This window comes from Ooceraea biroi, chromosome 8 (genome assembly GCF_003672135.1).
Source record: "Ooceraea biroi isolate clonal line C1 chromosome 8, Obir_v5.4, whole genome shotgun sequence".
Classification (NCBI taxonomy): Eukaryota; Metazoa; Arthropoda; class Insecta; order Hymenoptera; family Formicidae; genus Ooceraea; species Ooceraea biroi.
In genome coordinates this window covers 10,830,772-10,846,085 of record NC_039513.1, presented here as the reverse complement: position 1 = coordinate 10,846,085, position 15,314 = coordinate 10,830,772, and the positions used below count along the sequence as shown (strand labels likewise).

General features: G+C 38.5%; 3 protein-coding genes across 7 annotated transcripts; all 3 read right to left on the bottom strand.

Moving 5' to 3' along the window:
* Positions 1-27: 27 nt before the first annotated feature.
* On the bottom strand, positions 28-958 carry LOC105275484 (protein Simiate). Its single transcript, XM_011332341.3, has one exon. It carries the CDS (start codon positions 934-936, stop codon positions 163-165), a length of 774 nt encoding a protein of 257 aa, XP_011330643.1. The 5' UTR covers positions 937-958; the 3' UTR covers positions 28-162.
* An 81-nt stretch (positions 959-1,039) lies between these two features.
* Positions 1,040-2,138, bottom strand: LOC105275483 (COX assembly mitochondrial protein 2 homolog). Its single transcript, XM_011332340.3, has 4 exons — positions 1,522-2,138; positions 1,374-1,440; positions 1,240-1,311; positions 1,040-1,174 (listed from the first exon to the last, which is right to left on the bottom strand). Exons 1-4 carry the CDS (start codon positions 1,587-1,589, stop codon positions 1,091-1,093), a joined length of 291 nt encoding a protein of 96 aa, XP_011330642.1. The 5' UTR covers positions 1,590-2,138; the 3' UTR covers positions 1,040-1,090.
* Positions 2,139-2,297: 159 nt separating this feature from the next.
* LOC105275482 (HEAT repeat-containing protein 5B) lies at positions 2,298-15,196 on the bottom strand. Of its 5 annotated transcripts, none has more exons than XM_011332337.3 (35): positions 14,955-15,196; positions 14,549-14,768; positions 14,209-14,420; positions 13,885-14,032; positions 13,679-13,789; positions 13,418-13,601; positions 13,188-13,348; positions 12,760-13,009; positions 12,553-12,696; positions 12,219-12,469; positions 12,013-12,124; positions 11,649-11,901; positions 11,467-11,576; positions 11,216-11,379; positions 10,751-10,783; positions 10,398-10,472; positions 10,028-10,303; positions 9,666-9,947; positions 9,326-9,515; positions 9,049-9,218; positions 8,648-8,969; positions 8,312-8,578; positions 8,047-8,228; positions 7,733-7,978; positions 7,433-7,652; positions 6,897-7,172; positions 6,637-6,799; positions 6,445-6,560; positions 6,075-6,359; positions 5,762-5,998; positions 5,395-5,546; positions 5,099-5,312; positions 4,982-4,996; positions 4,717-4,862; positions 4,441-4,617 (listed from the first exon to the last, which is right to left on the bottom strand). In XM_011332337.3, exons 2-35 carry the CDS (start codon positions 14,675-14,677, stop codon positions 4,441-4,443), a joined length of 6,273 nt encoding a protein of 2,090 aa, XP_011330639.2. In that variant the 5' UTR covers positions 14,678-14,768; positions 14,955-15,196. The 5 variants fall into 5 exon arrangements, with proteins under 5 accessions (XP_026827412.1, XP_011330639.2, XP_011330638.2 ...); XM_011332336.3 differs by having other exon boundaries at positions 14,549-14,731; XM_026971611.1 differs by lacking the exon at positions 14,955-15,196 and having other exon boundaries at positions 2,298-4,617; positions 14,549-14,677.
* Positions 15,197-15,314: the final 118 nt, after the last annotated feature.

Sequence of the window (15,314 nt, the reverse complement as noted above, 5' to 3'; positions counted from 1 at the left end):
ATTTACGAAATGAGAGAAAGATACATGAAAAGGGTCACAGTCATGTACGATTTATTTTCTTATACAATTTTTGCACAAATTATAACTATTAAAATCTTGAAAAATAAAAACCAGAAAAATTATTTAGAGCAGGTCGTTACAGTGTGTGAAATGCAAATATTCTCATTCCGCACGTTCGTGCTCCGTCTCTCGTTCCTTTACGCGTTCAGTGTACTGCTCGTGAGTCAGCAGAGACTGCTTCAGACTCTCCAGGAGCTTTATGTTCGGTAGTATTATAGCCAAGTATCCACCCCTGTGCGGTGGCTCTCTGAGAAGTTGCGGCTTTTCCAGCAACATCTCGTTGACCTCGACCAATTTGCCGATCATGCAGCATTTAATGACGTACGTTTGTCCGTCAAAACAGGATATAGTACAGATATTCGAGTTAGTTTGCAGTGGTTGCGCACCATGTTTACCCTTTCCCGAGACCTTGTTCAGGGACCTGTCTATTTTGTCACTGACCTTAAAGTCGACTTTCTTTATCTCCTTGTCACCCTGCAAGATTACGTGACTGGGTGCCAGTGACAGCATACAGATCCGATTGCTGTGTACTCGTATGCATATATCATCGCCAGGTAACTGCACGTTCATTTTGTAATAGGGAACAAAGTAACGATCAGTAACAGTGGGGAAATGACCGTTGTACTGGACTCCGTCCAGCATGCCAGAGATGTCCTCGTCGGGTGGAAATGTAAATGACTCGTCGTCGCTATCGATGACTGCTGACGCCTCGTCATCACTGTCTGTGAGGAGTTTATTATCCTTTTGCTCTTGCGTTTGCTTGAAAGAGATTTCTTTTGTCGCATCGTCTTCCTCACGTGCGATCTCCGTGCGATCATCCTCATTTCTCAAACGTTTGATCACTGGCTCGTCGATTTTTGAGCTCATAACTTCCATAACTCGCGCTTCTAAACCACCAAACTTGTGTTTATGAAATCTCGTCACAAGTGACACACGATAATGCAAAAATAAATTCTAGTTGCTCTTAAGGAACTCCTAGAAATTCGATTATTATTATTAATTAATCTACTCGCGTGTATAAACTATACAACTAATCACTACTTTTTGGACTTGATATCTTTTTCTCGTATTTTCGTCTGGCTTGATCCAAATTTGCTTGTCTACGAATTTGCCTCTGCAAAAATAATTAATGCATCGATTAATGGATCGATTCGCTCGCAAAAATGAGAAATGACTTGCCTGCTCTTTTATGCATTCGATCATTTCCTTGTGGATCTGTCCGCAGTATCCCAAAAATCTTCCGTATGGATGCTGCAACACAGTAGCAAGCAGGTTAGGCACGCGGCATAAATCTTCAGCGTGCTTTTCGTTACCTCGCTTTCGCAATCCTGATACTTGCGAAATATCCAGTTACATTCGGCATTGTGCACGGCCAGTGATCTGTAATGCATTTCCTTGTGAGCCGAATCACTCATTAATTTACGCGTATTTTCTCGTTATGCAATCGTGTGAGAAACTAACCTATCGATGCACCATCTCACCGGCGAGAATCCATAACAGTTTATTGTATCGTGAGTGATCGTTAACATGTACTTACTGGAAGTGTGAATTTATATCTGCGCGCGAGTTTCATTAAAAAATTTTTAGTTTTAACTCATATACACGAGCGATTTACGTATCTGCTCGTGCAACTGCTGGAAATGCATTTATTCTTTTTCCATTCTGCATCAGAGAATGGATTCCACGCGTTCAAAGTTTTTCGTTGTACCTTTAGTGCCGTTAAATGCTAAATCATGAATGAAGCAAGCACAGTCACGATAATATAAAAATTACTTTACGTAGCATCACTTAAAGTTAATGTAAAGAATGGACATACATTTCTTTTTATGGGTCTTTTGTATATGTGCATGAGGATAAATGGTATGTATGTAATGATGTAAAGTTATCAGATTTTAGATTATCGAATAAAATAGATGAGAATATCATTAAATGAACTCTTGCACAAATACAAGAGCTTAAATATTGAATTGTGTAATAAGTATAATTTAGGATTTTGTGAATAAAATTAGACCGATTCACACAGCTAAGCTTCTCTAAACAGCCGAGATAGCCGACCCTTAATATTTTCACTATCTCTTATACATTGATTCTTTTGGATTAATGCTGTGATATCCAAAATTAATAGTTACAAGCAGATAATGTTGCTTCTTCTGTAGAAGTGTATGTAACTGTACATATATATTTTTTTGTGTTTATAATAGCTATTTATGGTAGCTGCATAATAGAATGGTTGAATGTAATTAAGTCTACTCTTTATTTCTTTCGACACAATTGTTATGTAATACAACATTATGTACGTATAGTTGTACCATTACTCAGACAACGTTGTTGCCGATGGGATAAAACGCTTTAATATTTAAATTTAATATCATACATGGAAGTTCAATGGATCAGATATATAATACATATAAACGGCCACGTTGCCGCGGACGTGCAATTAAAAATTCCAAACAATCAACGTGTCAATCATTAAAATAACCATAGAAAAATAGTAGAACATCTATCGAGCACATAATTCTTTCCGCACTTCTAATGATTCCTTTTTCGGTTTTTCTGGTAAATTTATCGGTAATTTCATGCGTTACACCAGATCTACTGCGCCAATTTGAACTTAATTATATACATATGTCGTGTGAAACTTGCTACGTCAAAGATTAAATGGAAAGACAGTCTCATATACGAACCCAAATCGCCCTGTTGAGAAATAAACGAGCTAAAAGAGACCTTGGGAATTCAATCTCGCACGATGAATCCCCTGTCGATCGTTTTATCATCTATCTCTCGCAGGAACGTTGCTCAATTATGAAATGACGATTGAAGACATGGTCCGCAAACTGTCGACTAACATTCGTGCTGTAACACCGTCTAAATTCTCGCATCTAAATTTTTTTTACTAGGTGTCCATTGATTTTAATCTCTATCGATTTTGAGACGATATCATTAATTAATGTGACTACTATATCTCCCTCGTTGGATTCGAAGATACCTTTCGAATTAGTATTCTATTTTCTACTTATGCCCTACGCGCGTCACGCAGTTTATCATTATTTTTTTCAAATTGAACTACAGTCTAATCCCTCTAAAGATCGAATACACAAAAAATTTGTCCATACAAATTTTAAGAATTACTAAGGACATTAATTTACTGTAATGCCCAGCATTGTACGATATCAATTTAGTGAATACGCATTTCATATTTCATCGTAGTTAGAGAAAAGAAACCTGTTATTCTCAATTCTAAAATATTGGACATTACGAAAAATAGCTTGCTACAGATATGTCACATCAGACATTGTTTTAGAGTTGTGTTATTACAACTTTATCAAGTCTTATCAACTCTACATACATAAAAAAGTAAACACATGTACAATGCTGTTTGCTACCTAAAGTAATTAAACAAAAAGCGCGCAACACAGGTTTATCAGTCTTCTTGTTCAGAAGAGTATGTTTTCGGTTAAATCTGTTTGCTTTAAAACTGCTAATCCTTATCGTATTCTCGTATATTTTTATGACAAATAGAATTTTGCTAAACGTTTCTATTTGTAATCTGTTAATAAATAATTCTATCGATAATATAAAATCAGTTATTAAGAATTATTAAAAAATAAAACTTAATATGCTTTTTATATTAAGATTAATATAATTGTAAATCAATATGATTTAAAGAATGAGCACAGAAAGATGTTTATATTATAACTTACTAAAATATATTATACCTATAATTTATTTTTTTTGTGCATGTTATATTGGCATTTGCAGCCCTTTAAAATTTTTGATACCACACTTTTCACAGAATAAAACTGTTACTCGTTATTATTATTCGTAACTGTCGGAGCTGTGAAACAAAACTGGCAACACCACATTTATTTTTATTACTAAATAAATTAATAAATTCTATGATGTAAGCTGGATTCTACATATGTACAGTTTGAGGATTTAATATGAAGTTTCATTCTTGCACTTCAGAAAATGAACAGAATATTAGGAACATGTTATATACTCGATAATGAAGAAATTGAACAGGACAAAAAGAATTCATAATAAATATTTTCGATTAATAATAATTACCGTCACAGTAATTAATCATGCAATTATTCGCGATAATTTTTCTATCTTTTGTATTCACCGTTAATGTCGCTAACTTCCAATCCTTTAATCCTAAGTACAGTCAGGTAAGATTTTCTAACAGCAAAATCTTAAGTGATATTATATCACTTTGTAATTATCACTAAAGTATTACATATAGCAATTAATTCGATTTGTCTGATCAATAATTATTGAATGAGGTCAGTTGCATTAATGCAGTCGTTATACCACGATAACAGAATCGATCATTTTGCTAGTCTTATGCAGTTTTGCATTCGTAGTGGATATGCTTTTCTAATTGAAGTTAGAAAAGTCAGTTTTTAACTTGATCGACGGCGCAGATATTTTTATCTGCGGCTTCACAGGATCGACCGGTCGGGTGTGACGCTGCGCCTGTTGATGGCTAGATCGTACGGCGTTTTCCAATTTAATTTTCAGCTCAGTGGATTGCGACATCAGCGTCTTGAATTCCTAGCGATGTGAAAAACGCTTTGTCGTTTGTCGCAACAATTATCGTCGTATCGACATTTCAAAAATATTTTTTTAAATTTGTATTGTACAATAGGATACCTGCGGATATTTTGGCCCGATTTTATTGAGCCACTGGAAACTTTGCTGATGGAGACTTGCCTGATACTTGGCAGCGCGCTGAAGCTCGTCCCCTTCCAACAGGTAGTTGATCAGAATCGGCACGAGCAGAGTCAGCATTTGAATACCTAGTGTTAGATCAAGAACGTAACATGCTCATGTACATGAAGCTCACGCGCAACGTACGATATAAATAATTAATTGTAATGTTGATTAAGCTATTAAAAGATTAGGCACACCCACACACCTTGCAACAGGTCTCCTGAATGGCGTGTAACACATTTTGCATTAGCATTTATCATTAATTTACAAACTAGTCGCGAGACGTGATACCATAATGTACGATCTCAAAAATGTAACTCACGATTGGAAAGATCGACGAGTCCAATGAGAGCTTCCACCGTGCTGATGCACTCTAACGTAAAGTTCAGTTCCATGTCGTTTGTCACTTGTTTGCTCCTGTCGCTGTATAAGTACTCCACCAGGCGTGGCGCGAGTGCGTGAATGTACGGAGTACTTATGTTGCGCTCCGGATGCACAAATATCGTTCTTAACGTTTGTACGCATTTCAGTTTTACCTAATATGCATAATTGTTTCAATAATTTTAATAAAAGATTAACGGTTAGGAATAATATCTTCTTCATTCGCCGTATACCCACCGTTAAGTTCTCAGACTGGAACGCATGTCGGAAGTGATTGATACACGGGAATTGCAGATTTGGAGCGCTCACTACCTCTGGCGGTGCATGTAGCACAAATACGGCGATACCCAACATCATGGCTACTTCGTCCATTTTAGTTTCATCATTTCCTATAAATAAAATAAAATATTTCACTTATTTTATTTGCAGAACACACACACACATTAAATTTTATAATTGTGGCACATAGTTTATAGTTACATTCTGTTACCTTGAAACAAGAAAATGTTCTAGTTTCTAGTTTGATTCCCGATATTTTACAAATGCAAAATATAGTATTACTCTATCATTATTCTAATAGAAGACAGAAAATTGCGATACATGCCTGTTTTAGCTAGATCGATAATCTTAGCAAGTGCACTTCGCAGCAGTCCCGTCCATTGCTCTTGACTTCTGTGATCTTTAGCATATTTGTTACTGGTAAGACTCTTGACGCAATGCAACGCGGCATGGATCGGCATCTCCGAACCGGGTTTGGTAGTATCATTCTCCGTTCGCACCGCGGTTTCTCGTATAACACCAGTCGCTAGGTACAACAACGTCGGAAGAATTGCTGTCGCACCTTCGGAAAATGAGGCAACATTATAGATCGCTCTGATAAAAATTAACTATGATAATTATATGGACTTTACGAGTACCTCGTGGAGAACATAGCGTTGGAAGGGATTCCATTATATTAAGGGACAACGCGATCAGTTTGCCACTCTCTTCAGACGGCACGTATCCCCTTTGAGACAAAATGGCAGTGGCACCGCCGGGATTTGGATTCAACGCTGGTATCTGTCGCACTAGAAGACACAGACACACTTCCAAGACAGCAAACACCAACGATTTGCCCGGCGGGAGTTCGCCATTTTCTTCTCCTTCGCCCAACAGATCGAGTTCCAATGTCTCATTGCTTTCTTGATGCGCCGATGCGTCATCTGTCGCAAACAGGTGTATGTAACTATGTACTTATATTGTACGTCGATTGCAAAGAATAATTTTTAAGTTGAAGAAAAATTTTACCTTTAAGTTTCAAGGTCTTCCTCACAGCGAGATCCTCCTGCGCCGCTTTCATCACCTGCTTCAGAACTTCCATCACTATCATTTGGATGACGTAACTCTCTCGTGTTAAAAGCAATCTTTAAAATGATAAACATATTAATATCAATACACACGTGCCAAAGAAACAAAATGTTCTTGCACACGTGTACGTACCTGTGAAGAACATTGCACAATTCGATTGGCAAAGAACGATCCGTGATAAAAACCTTACGCGCCCACGTTGAATCGAGCAGCGTATACAAGGCGTTTAAACATGTCTCTATATTTTGCGGCGATTCGGAGGAACGAGGACTGCACAAAGCTTCCATGCATATGCCTGCAATATCACAAGCGTATTCGTATTTTTTGTTCTCAGAAACATAATCTTATAAATTAAATTATACTTGTAAATGTTGCAAATGTTTTATACTTACCGAATAATAAGTGGAAACGTTCAATGTTCATATTAGTTTTAGAAGCGGCGGCTTCATCGTTGTTGTTATTATTGTTACTGGTATGATTGTTGTTAGTAATATTCGTCGTCCCTTTTTCCTGGTCATCGTTTCCCATTTTGAATCCTCTCGCATTGACCCAAAGCGTCGCGGCGTGAAGAATCGGCGCCCACGATTCCACGTAGTGAGGACGAGCAGACTCCATAGTATCGGTTGTGTAAAATGCTCCACCGTCATGCGGCAATTGGCTGGAGAATTCTGATGGAATAAAACACAACAGAACGTAGTTTTAATTTAATTCCAAATATTGTAAACTGCAGAATAAAAACTGATATCTTGTGTAATAATGGAATATAAAAATGTATCCGGCATCTAGATTCGTTAATCTTCAATGACACATATTTTGTTGAAATAAATATTTCGTCCATTATTATTCCATATCTGAATTTTGACACACACTATTATTACATTAATTTTACCCATCTATATTTCATTATATCTTAGTTATTTGATTATACCTGGCGGCAAAGAAAGCAACGCGTGATCTCTCAATGCAGACAGCCAATGCTGACTCAGACTCAGAAGTTCTGGCTGAACCAGACTCAGCAAACTTTCGCTCTGAAACTCGAACTCCCCAAATTCTTCCTCGGTCTCGTCATTGGCTTGATTCGCATTGCGATTGGTCACGTCTTTACTGTTTAACGCAGATCCATCTCTTATCATCGCAACTACGTATACCTAGATAACAAGATAAAAAATGTAATCCTTTCTCTCATTCTTTTGTCAGATATTTTATAATACATCTGTATTAAATGTACCTCCGCCCACGCTTTTAGGATCGCCAATCTCTCCAGTGTCGAAAGACTCTCGTTGTAAAGCTGCGCTCGAGTGTTACCTTCCGTTAATTTTTCCAGGGATGATACGAGTAACTGGTGCACTCTTCGAAGATCATTGAGATCTCTGGCGACGCCGCTGCCGATCCATGCACTGCACGCCTCACATGCCGCGGCCGTAACGTGCGACGGTGTTTCCGCGGAAAATGCCGGTCTCAATGCGGCCCCAACCTTCAAACATTCGGGTATTTAATACAATAATCATAATTACAGAGAAGATTAAGTAAACAAAGATTTACCTGTGCCTGAAACTGCTCGAGCAGCAGGTGTCCGGGAAACTCTGGCTCGGGAACCTTGGCAAATTTGTCAATGATCTCTTGTAAGGTCTTGAGACCCTCGAGTCGTAGTGGATCGCAGTCGCTCGTTGCAGCCATGAACGCCATGCGTACCAAATCCGACAAATGTAACACCAGAAAATCTCCTAAGAATCGACAAAAATCAAAAGTTATATTTATACACTTATAAAGGCAAAGCAATGTCGAAGTGCAATGTCATTGATCATACCTTTCCCTTTGGAGAGTTGCATCTCTTTGGCCAACGCGAGATCAAAATGCGCCTGCTTGTTGTTCACGCAGGCTGCGACGATACGTCTGACGCATTGCGCTGCGAAGACTCTGGTTGGCCACCTCGGTGTGATAGACAGTCGCTGTTTGGTAGACTCGTCAGCGTGGAACTCGGCCTGATCATCGTCGCCTTCCGCATCCACGTTCTCATTGTCAGCGGCGCTGTCCTCCGCATTCGCTGCATTACCTTCCTCGATTGTGCTCGATTCTACATTGCGAAATAAGACATTGTATCCGATAAGTTTCTCGTTAGCAGTTAGAAGAATTTGACCAATACCTGAAGCTATTGTGAGAACGTCTTTGCACAGCGACAACCACAAAGACAGATTGTCCGCCGCTAATATCTGCAGCATGCTCGTCAAAGTATCGTGGATATCCTTGATCAATTTGCTATCGGTTTCTGTATCCAGCATACTGAATAGCACGCCTGGAAGACCAGTTTCTGTAATAACGAGACCTTCCACCACATTAGTGTCCCTGCTTTCATTAGCCAGTGTCATCGCATGCTCGCACACTTCCTTCGCTTCGCGCTGAGCGAGCTGCCGAAGACACGATATTGCAGCTTTACGCAGAAGTAAATGATTGCTCGATAAAGTGCGCTAGAAAGATAAAGAACAATATGCAATAACAATTTTATAGATAAGTGAAGATTTTTTAGAGATGTTGGGAAAATCTTACGCATAATGTGGGAACGAGGGAAGACAAATTGACGTGTCTGGGTGCAAAGAGATGCAATTGTTGAAGGCAGCCGGTCGCCTCGGCTTGAACAAGCGGATCTTGATGATCCTGCATAATGGCACACGCGCACAAAAATGACGACCGCGCCATACAGATCGTAGACGTGTTGCCTAACATAAGTTGTTTGATAACTTAGTTTTACAGATAAAAATTTATCTGTTTCTCACAATCCTTTGTTATTCCTTTTAAAAAGTACTTAAACACATCACGTGCCTACCTTGTAATTCTGGCCCTATAGTTGTGATGAGTGCCGACAACACCTTACCGATACACTGATGCACATCAATGTAGGAATGAGGAACATTGAGAAGAAGAGTCAAGGCTAAGGATAACGTGGGCTCTACGTAGCCTCTGAACATTGGGCCACCGGAATCGGCTATCAGAGAAAGAGCGTGCAGTGCCCAAACCTGAAGAAGAAAATTCGTTTTATTATCGAAAATTATATTTCCAGTAATTTTACTTTTACCACAAGTGCCATTTTATCTCAAAAATTTTATTGTTTTATTTACAGCAGTTGAAATGTAAGCGGCACTATATAGCACACTCTAATATCTTACTTGCACCACAGGAGACGAGTTATCCTGCGCGAGAGCGAGCAGAATGCTAACGCTGGTATTGAGATGTTGGCTCGAGCCCATTCCGCCAACGTACTTGTGCAGACAGCCTAACGCCAACGAGTGGCCGGTTCTGCTGGCGACGTCGCGGGCCGATTTCAAGCGATCGAAACTGGTCTGTGCCAGCTCCGCGGTAAATTTAGGATCGGAAATTACTTGCGCCATTCTGCCGACCGCTTCGCCCGCCGCCCATCGTAAAATAGGATTACCGCTGACCAGCGTGCTCTAAAATACAAAGCAGGTTTTATTCCGATCTCACGCAGTTGGCTAAAAGGATCTTCATTGAACGCCAACAGTGATATTACTATGATAAGATTAGTGGCAGATTTCTTGACGTCTTCTTGTCCGAAGCCCGTTTTTGCTTCATTGAGGCCCTTCAGACCGCTCAATACAGCCGTGAATACGTTCATCTGTATTGCCTCTTGCCTGCCGGACTTGGTGTGCTTTATACATTCGCTGAAGTGATCCAACATTTGCAACCTGTGCTTGTTCGCTACGCGCGGGAATATCTGGCCGAATAACGTGACCGATAAATCGATCACTGCCACGCCGAGAGGCAGAGGACCAGGAATGATTTCAATCTACACATAATCATGTATCATTTATAATCCACAATAGGACTTAAAGTAGAGCTTCAGTTTCAGTTTGAGTTTTATAGAACAATGTGGTACTCACATGTGGTATCGGCCTATAAAGGCAGCATGTATTGTGTTCCAATGCCCCGGATCCTGCAGCACTGTTTGGTTGCAACTGAAACAAAAATTGTAATAAAATAATAATTTTAAATATAAGATAGTTTATCACATAAAAAAATTAAGCCGTACATCATGTAAAGAAACATGAAGCAATCAACATGTAAATGTACATTCGCTGCTGAAATGAGTAAGATGAGGGTCATTTTAAATCGATATCAAATCAAATATAAAAAATATAATGTAAAACGGCTACCACATATTAAGTAATAGCGAAAAAAGAAAAACCAAAATTATCGTGATAGAAAGGCACTCTTTGTAGAACACCTTACTCACATGCTCCAAATCTGCCCTTCTGTTTGGTTCCATCTAAACACGAACGAGGATATTTGAAAGTTAATGTAAAAATCATATTCCATAAAAAGTTAAAAAGTGAATGTACGTGTGTTACTCTTCACATATCCAATGTTACATAGATACAAGGCAAATATAATTATATAGTAAAAGATTTTCTTTACATCTGCTAAACAGTTTTGTGTTAGTGACTGTTAGAAACATATAAATCATCCACATATAGAATTCACACAATTAAAATTAGTTTGCTTTTTAGAATTGATTAATTGACAGAATTTGATTAAAACAGTCTTTTTCATAATAGGTTTTTATTATAAAATTACTTTCCGAAGATAGACAAGTCTAAGTGAAAGAAGAAATGTTTAGCAAAGTTAAGAGATATTCAATGCTACTTTTGTGCAAATAAAAATTATGCTGACACACAACTATAATACAAAATGCACTCACTTGATCCTCTATCGTACGGTGATCGGTTTCCTGCAGCCATGTACCCAGAATCACGGAGTCGTTAGCATGGCAAACCACACGTAATAAAGAGGTAGTCGTGTTTCCAGGATTATCCGTAAGCGTGAACTCCGATACCAACATTCTCAGAAGGTGTGTATATGAACCTGTACAATATCGGATGCAGCAAAATAAGAAATAAAGGAATATAGATTAATTTTAGATTCCTCATATTTGCAGCACATGGATTTTACCTTCAAACGTTTGTGGTGGTAACAACAATAGTGTCTCGTATAAGCGTAAACGAACCATAGCCGCGGGGGCTTTCAACTGTTGGCCATAATTTTTCAAGACGGGTGACAAACTAAAAAAAATTGAGTAAGATTTTTATATTTTAAATACTACTATATTATCCAAGAAATATCAATATTTTTACTTCGTTAACATTGCCAGTGCAGACTCAATCGGCGTAAGTAATCGTCGCGTGATGTCGTCGTTCAGGAGCTCCGGGCAATGTAACAGGAAACTATACATGGCGGATAGCGCGCCGGCACGTCCTTCCAGAGTTACTTGCCATGTGAAAGCATCGCCGCGCGCTTTCTCGCTTTCGAGTTCCTTGTTTGATCGCGGGAAGGAGTTTCGCCATAGAAGTAACATTCTTGGCAATAAACCCTTCACTACCGCGGTACCTGTGTTAACATGAATGCATTACGTGAATGAATATATTATGTTTGCACACCATTATTTATTTAATATAAAGATTATTACTAATAAAGTTATTTAATATTAAAGATTCATACCCAGAGTCATTATTGCGCCTATCAACAGCCATCCTGCATGCGTGCGATTTAAAGACAAGCGACTGTTCTGACTCGCGCTTCTCAGGAGCTCTTCCGCGGTATTGAAGATTATCTGAATTATACGATATGATGTACATATATAGAATTAGTAGATTTATTTCGCATATGAGTGGGTTAAAAAAAGGGAATAACACACAAAAATATACCTTTCCCTTAGTGTGAGGTACTCCCAAGGGCGACAAGCGAACGCTTCCCAAAACTGCGGCGAGAGCACTGCTGTAACCGGCTATAGCTTCAGGTGAGCTACGCATATTCTCGATCCCGTCGACGCAACGGTCGATCAAAGGTGTTATTTGACTCGGTACCGCCACGCATATGCATCGCAGACACCAGGAAGCTGCTAATCTTGCCGCTTGACACGGATGTACTAAGACGGCCATTATAGTATCAACCAGACCTGCGAAGCGTAATGCATGGAGATCACTTTCTTGCCAAAAATGAAAAACAAGAATTACTTTATATGTATATACAAATATGTACTTAGAGATTGATCGGATAATAAATTCGTGGCTGTGGTACCCAATCCCAATATTAAACTGCCCATTTCTTGCAACGCGCATACCAACAAGTGTTGGCTGAACAGTGTCTCCTGATTGCAGTCTTTAGCGTTCTCTGGACTGAAGTCTATAAAACACGCATTAAGTTACGATGCTATAATTATAACTTGTACTCTAACTGCATTATTACCGATAGAATTCATTTGCTTCAAAATAATGTGCGCTATCTCTTTGCAAGCGGCAGCTTGAGCGCCTTCTCCCAGCAATTTGCCGACAGTGCCGCGTAATATGAAGTTCACGCATTTGCGCGAGTACACTGCTTCAACGTGTGAGCTGGCAGCTTTCGGATTTGTGACCAGATCTAATACATGCGCGATTAACGCGCCAATGTTACGTTCCAGCCATATTCCTCCCAACATTTGAACAAACACCACGTATGCCTGTAAGCATGTGCCGAACAGGTCTGTGTGAGACGCGATTGTTTATTCCGAGATATTTCAGTATTGGGTTGTAACATATATTTGTCCTGCTTACTTAGTATTTTTAATAATATTAATTAAATATTAATTTAATAATAAATATGTCACAATCCAATATATATCCATAATATCCACCTACATGTGTCACTCCAACTCGCACTTCTCTATTTATGCCAGAGGTCCCTTTTATTATCTCGCCCGTTCCCTTTAGGAAACCGACACCACCTCGCAGAAACCCGGACATCAGTATATTCAGCACCTCTTCAAGTGACGTCTGTTTAATATTCTTGTTGTGCGCGACTACAAACAAGCAGAGAATAAAAGAAAGATGTAAAAATAATAGTTTTACAACATGTTTTCAACTCTCACCTGCAGGATTTTTTATCTTAGGTGAAGGGAGTTGTGTCATTGCTACTAGAGTGCCTAATAATTTCGCGACGGAACATCTCACTTCATAATTTGAGCCTTCAAATGCTCGAAAACACAGAGTCGCTACGCTCTCAATTTCGGTGGTGTACAAAAACGGTGCGTGATTTAACATCTCTAACAAACACTGAAAAAAATACTATAGTTATAGTAAAAAAAAAACTAAGTGGCATAATTGATATCTTTTTATGTAAACGTAAGTACCTTGGCAGCAGCACATCTCACTGCCATTACTCGATCAGTCAAATAATGCCTGGAAACTTTATATATCTCTTTATGCACGTTAGTTATTGCTGATCCCATTCCGGCACACACCTAAGCACAATAAAGTATGTTTTGCATTATGATCGCTTCACTTGGATTAATCATGGTCAAAGAAATTATTGATACTGTAAGAATGCTTATTTCACCTTTTCCAACGTATGCATAATTTCTATTCGCGTTTGTGACTCTGCAGAACGCAGCGACTTTATTAAGATTTGCACAGTTTCCTCGTATGACCTGCCCATCATTCTCCCTAGTTTCTCGTACATGCATCCCACACAGCAGATAGCCGCTCTAAAAAAAAACAAATTGTACAACATATGTCCATGTATTGTGACGTGCAATTCCACTGCATGATACTAATTATAAAATTACAAAATTGCTTAATAGCAATTAATAGCAATTAAAAGTTTTGTTAATATCCTCTAATCATAATTACATTTAAGGAAGTTCATAAAATAATTTCTTACAATTTTGTGGGTAGAAAACTTGGCGAGTCATCCTTGTTCCTCAAGATATCATTGCACTTGTTGACAGTATCAAAAAGCAGGAATGTGTCACCAACACTAAATAAGGTAGCAAGACACCTCGCTATGAGACGCCGTGTGGGTGGACCAGGAGCCCCCTGCATGTGTCTGGTAAGTTGCTCTACCAACTTTTGCTGACATCCTTTAATATCGCTCTGTAAATAATTCATCAAGAATAAAGATCTTTTATCATTTTAAACATTTATCTGAATAAATTCAGACAAGCCACTGTTCAATAAAGTTTTACATTATTAATATTAGAATTGTTTTATTGAATCCAAACCTTTTGAGCGGCAACTAAAACTTTATCCAGGAAACGTAACCATTCGAAGATAAAGACTGGTCGTTTTGCCTCCGGGATCTGATTAAGTGCATCCTCATTGAGGGTCAGACTATGACTCAACTCCATCATCCTTTTTAACTAGGTTCACGCATAGACTGATCTCAAATCTTGCCTACTTTTCTCCTATGATAAAAGTAGATCAAATTCCTATTGCTGCCATCTTAAAATCAATACTTAATAATGTATAAATTTAGCAAATTTAATCAATTAATAATGCGGCCTGTATTATTACACTCAGTCGCATATTGGAACCGTTTGCAAACATATTTGGCATTATTTAACCGTACACATGTATAAGTAATAAGAATACGATAAAATTGGGTTGGAACGCTTAATGTATACGTACTACAAGAAGACGACGATTTAAATGTGATCATTCAGATGTGGGCAGAGACATTTTTATCTCGTGGGATGTCATTTCATTGCATTCGTGTAAAACGCGACAAGCCGCGTTTGTTTAGATAAATTCTCACGTGTACCACTTTACGACACTTGGCCGGCAACATTATTTAGCATACATCGTTTCTAAATACTACGTTACGAATTATTATCGTACGACAAATAACACACACACACACACACTTTCTCTCTCTTCTTTTTACCGAAATGACAAATTCTAATGCAAGGTTAGGATAGATCAGTTAGCCCAAAGATATATAATAACTAGACTGAGAATAAACGCATAGCTTGATACCAACGTAAAAAG

Bases quoted from the DNA above. Each gene is read 5' to 3' on its own strand.
- LOC105275484 (XM_011332341.3), bottom strand. From the start codon at position 936: ATGGAAGTTATGAGCTCAAAAATCGACGAGCCAGTGATCAAACGTTTG.
- LOC105275482 (XM_011332337.3), bottom strand. From the start codon at position 14,677: ATGATGGAGTTGAGTCATAGTCTGACCCTCAATGAGGATGCACTTAAT. The intron at 12,470-12,552 runs GTACATATTTGT...TACGCTTCGCAG, and splicing joins ATTATCCGATCAATCTCTAA to GTCTGGTTGATACTATAATG. The intron at 8,229-8,311 runs GTATGATCAATG...GTCGATTCTTAG, and splicing joins GCAACTCTCCAAAGGGAAAG to GAGATTTTCTGGTGTTACAT.
- LOC105275483 (XM_011332340.3), bottom strand. From the start codon at position 1,589: ATGTTAACGATCACTCACGATACAATAAACTGTTATGGATTCTCGCCG. The intron at 1,312-1,373 runs GTAACGAAAAGC...ACTGTGTTGCAG, and splicing joins ATCAGGATTGCGAAAGCGAG to CATCCATACGGAAGATTTTT. The intron at 1,175-1,239 runs GCAAGTCATTTC...TTATTTTTGCAG, and splicing joins TCGAATGCATAAAAGAGCAG to AGGCAAATTCGTAGACAAGC.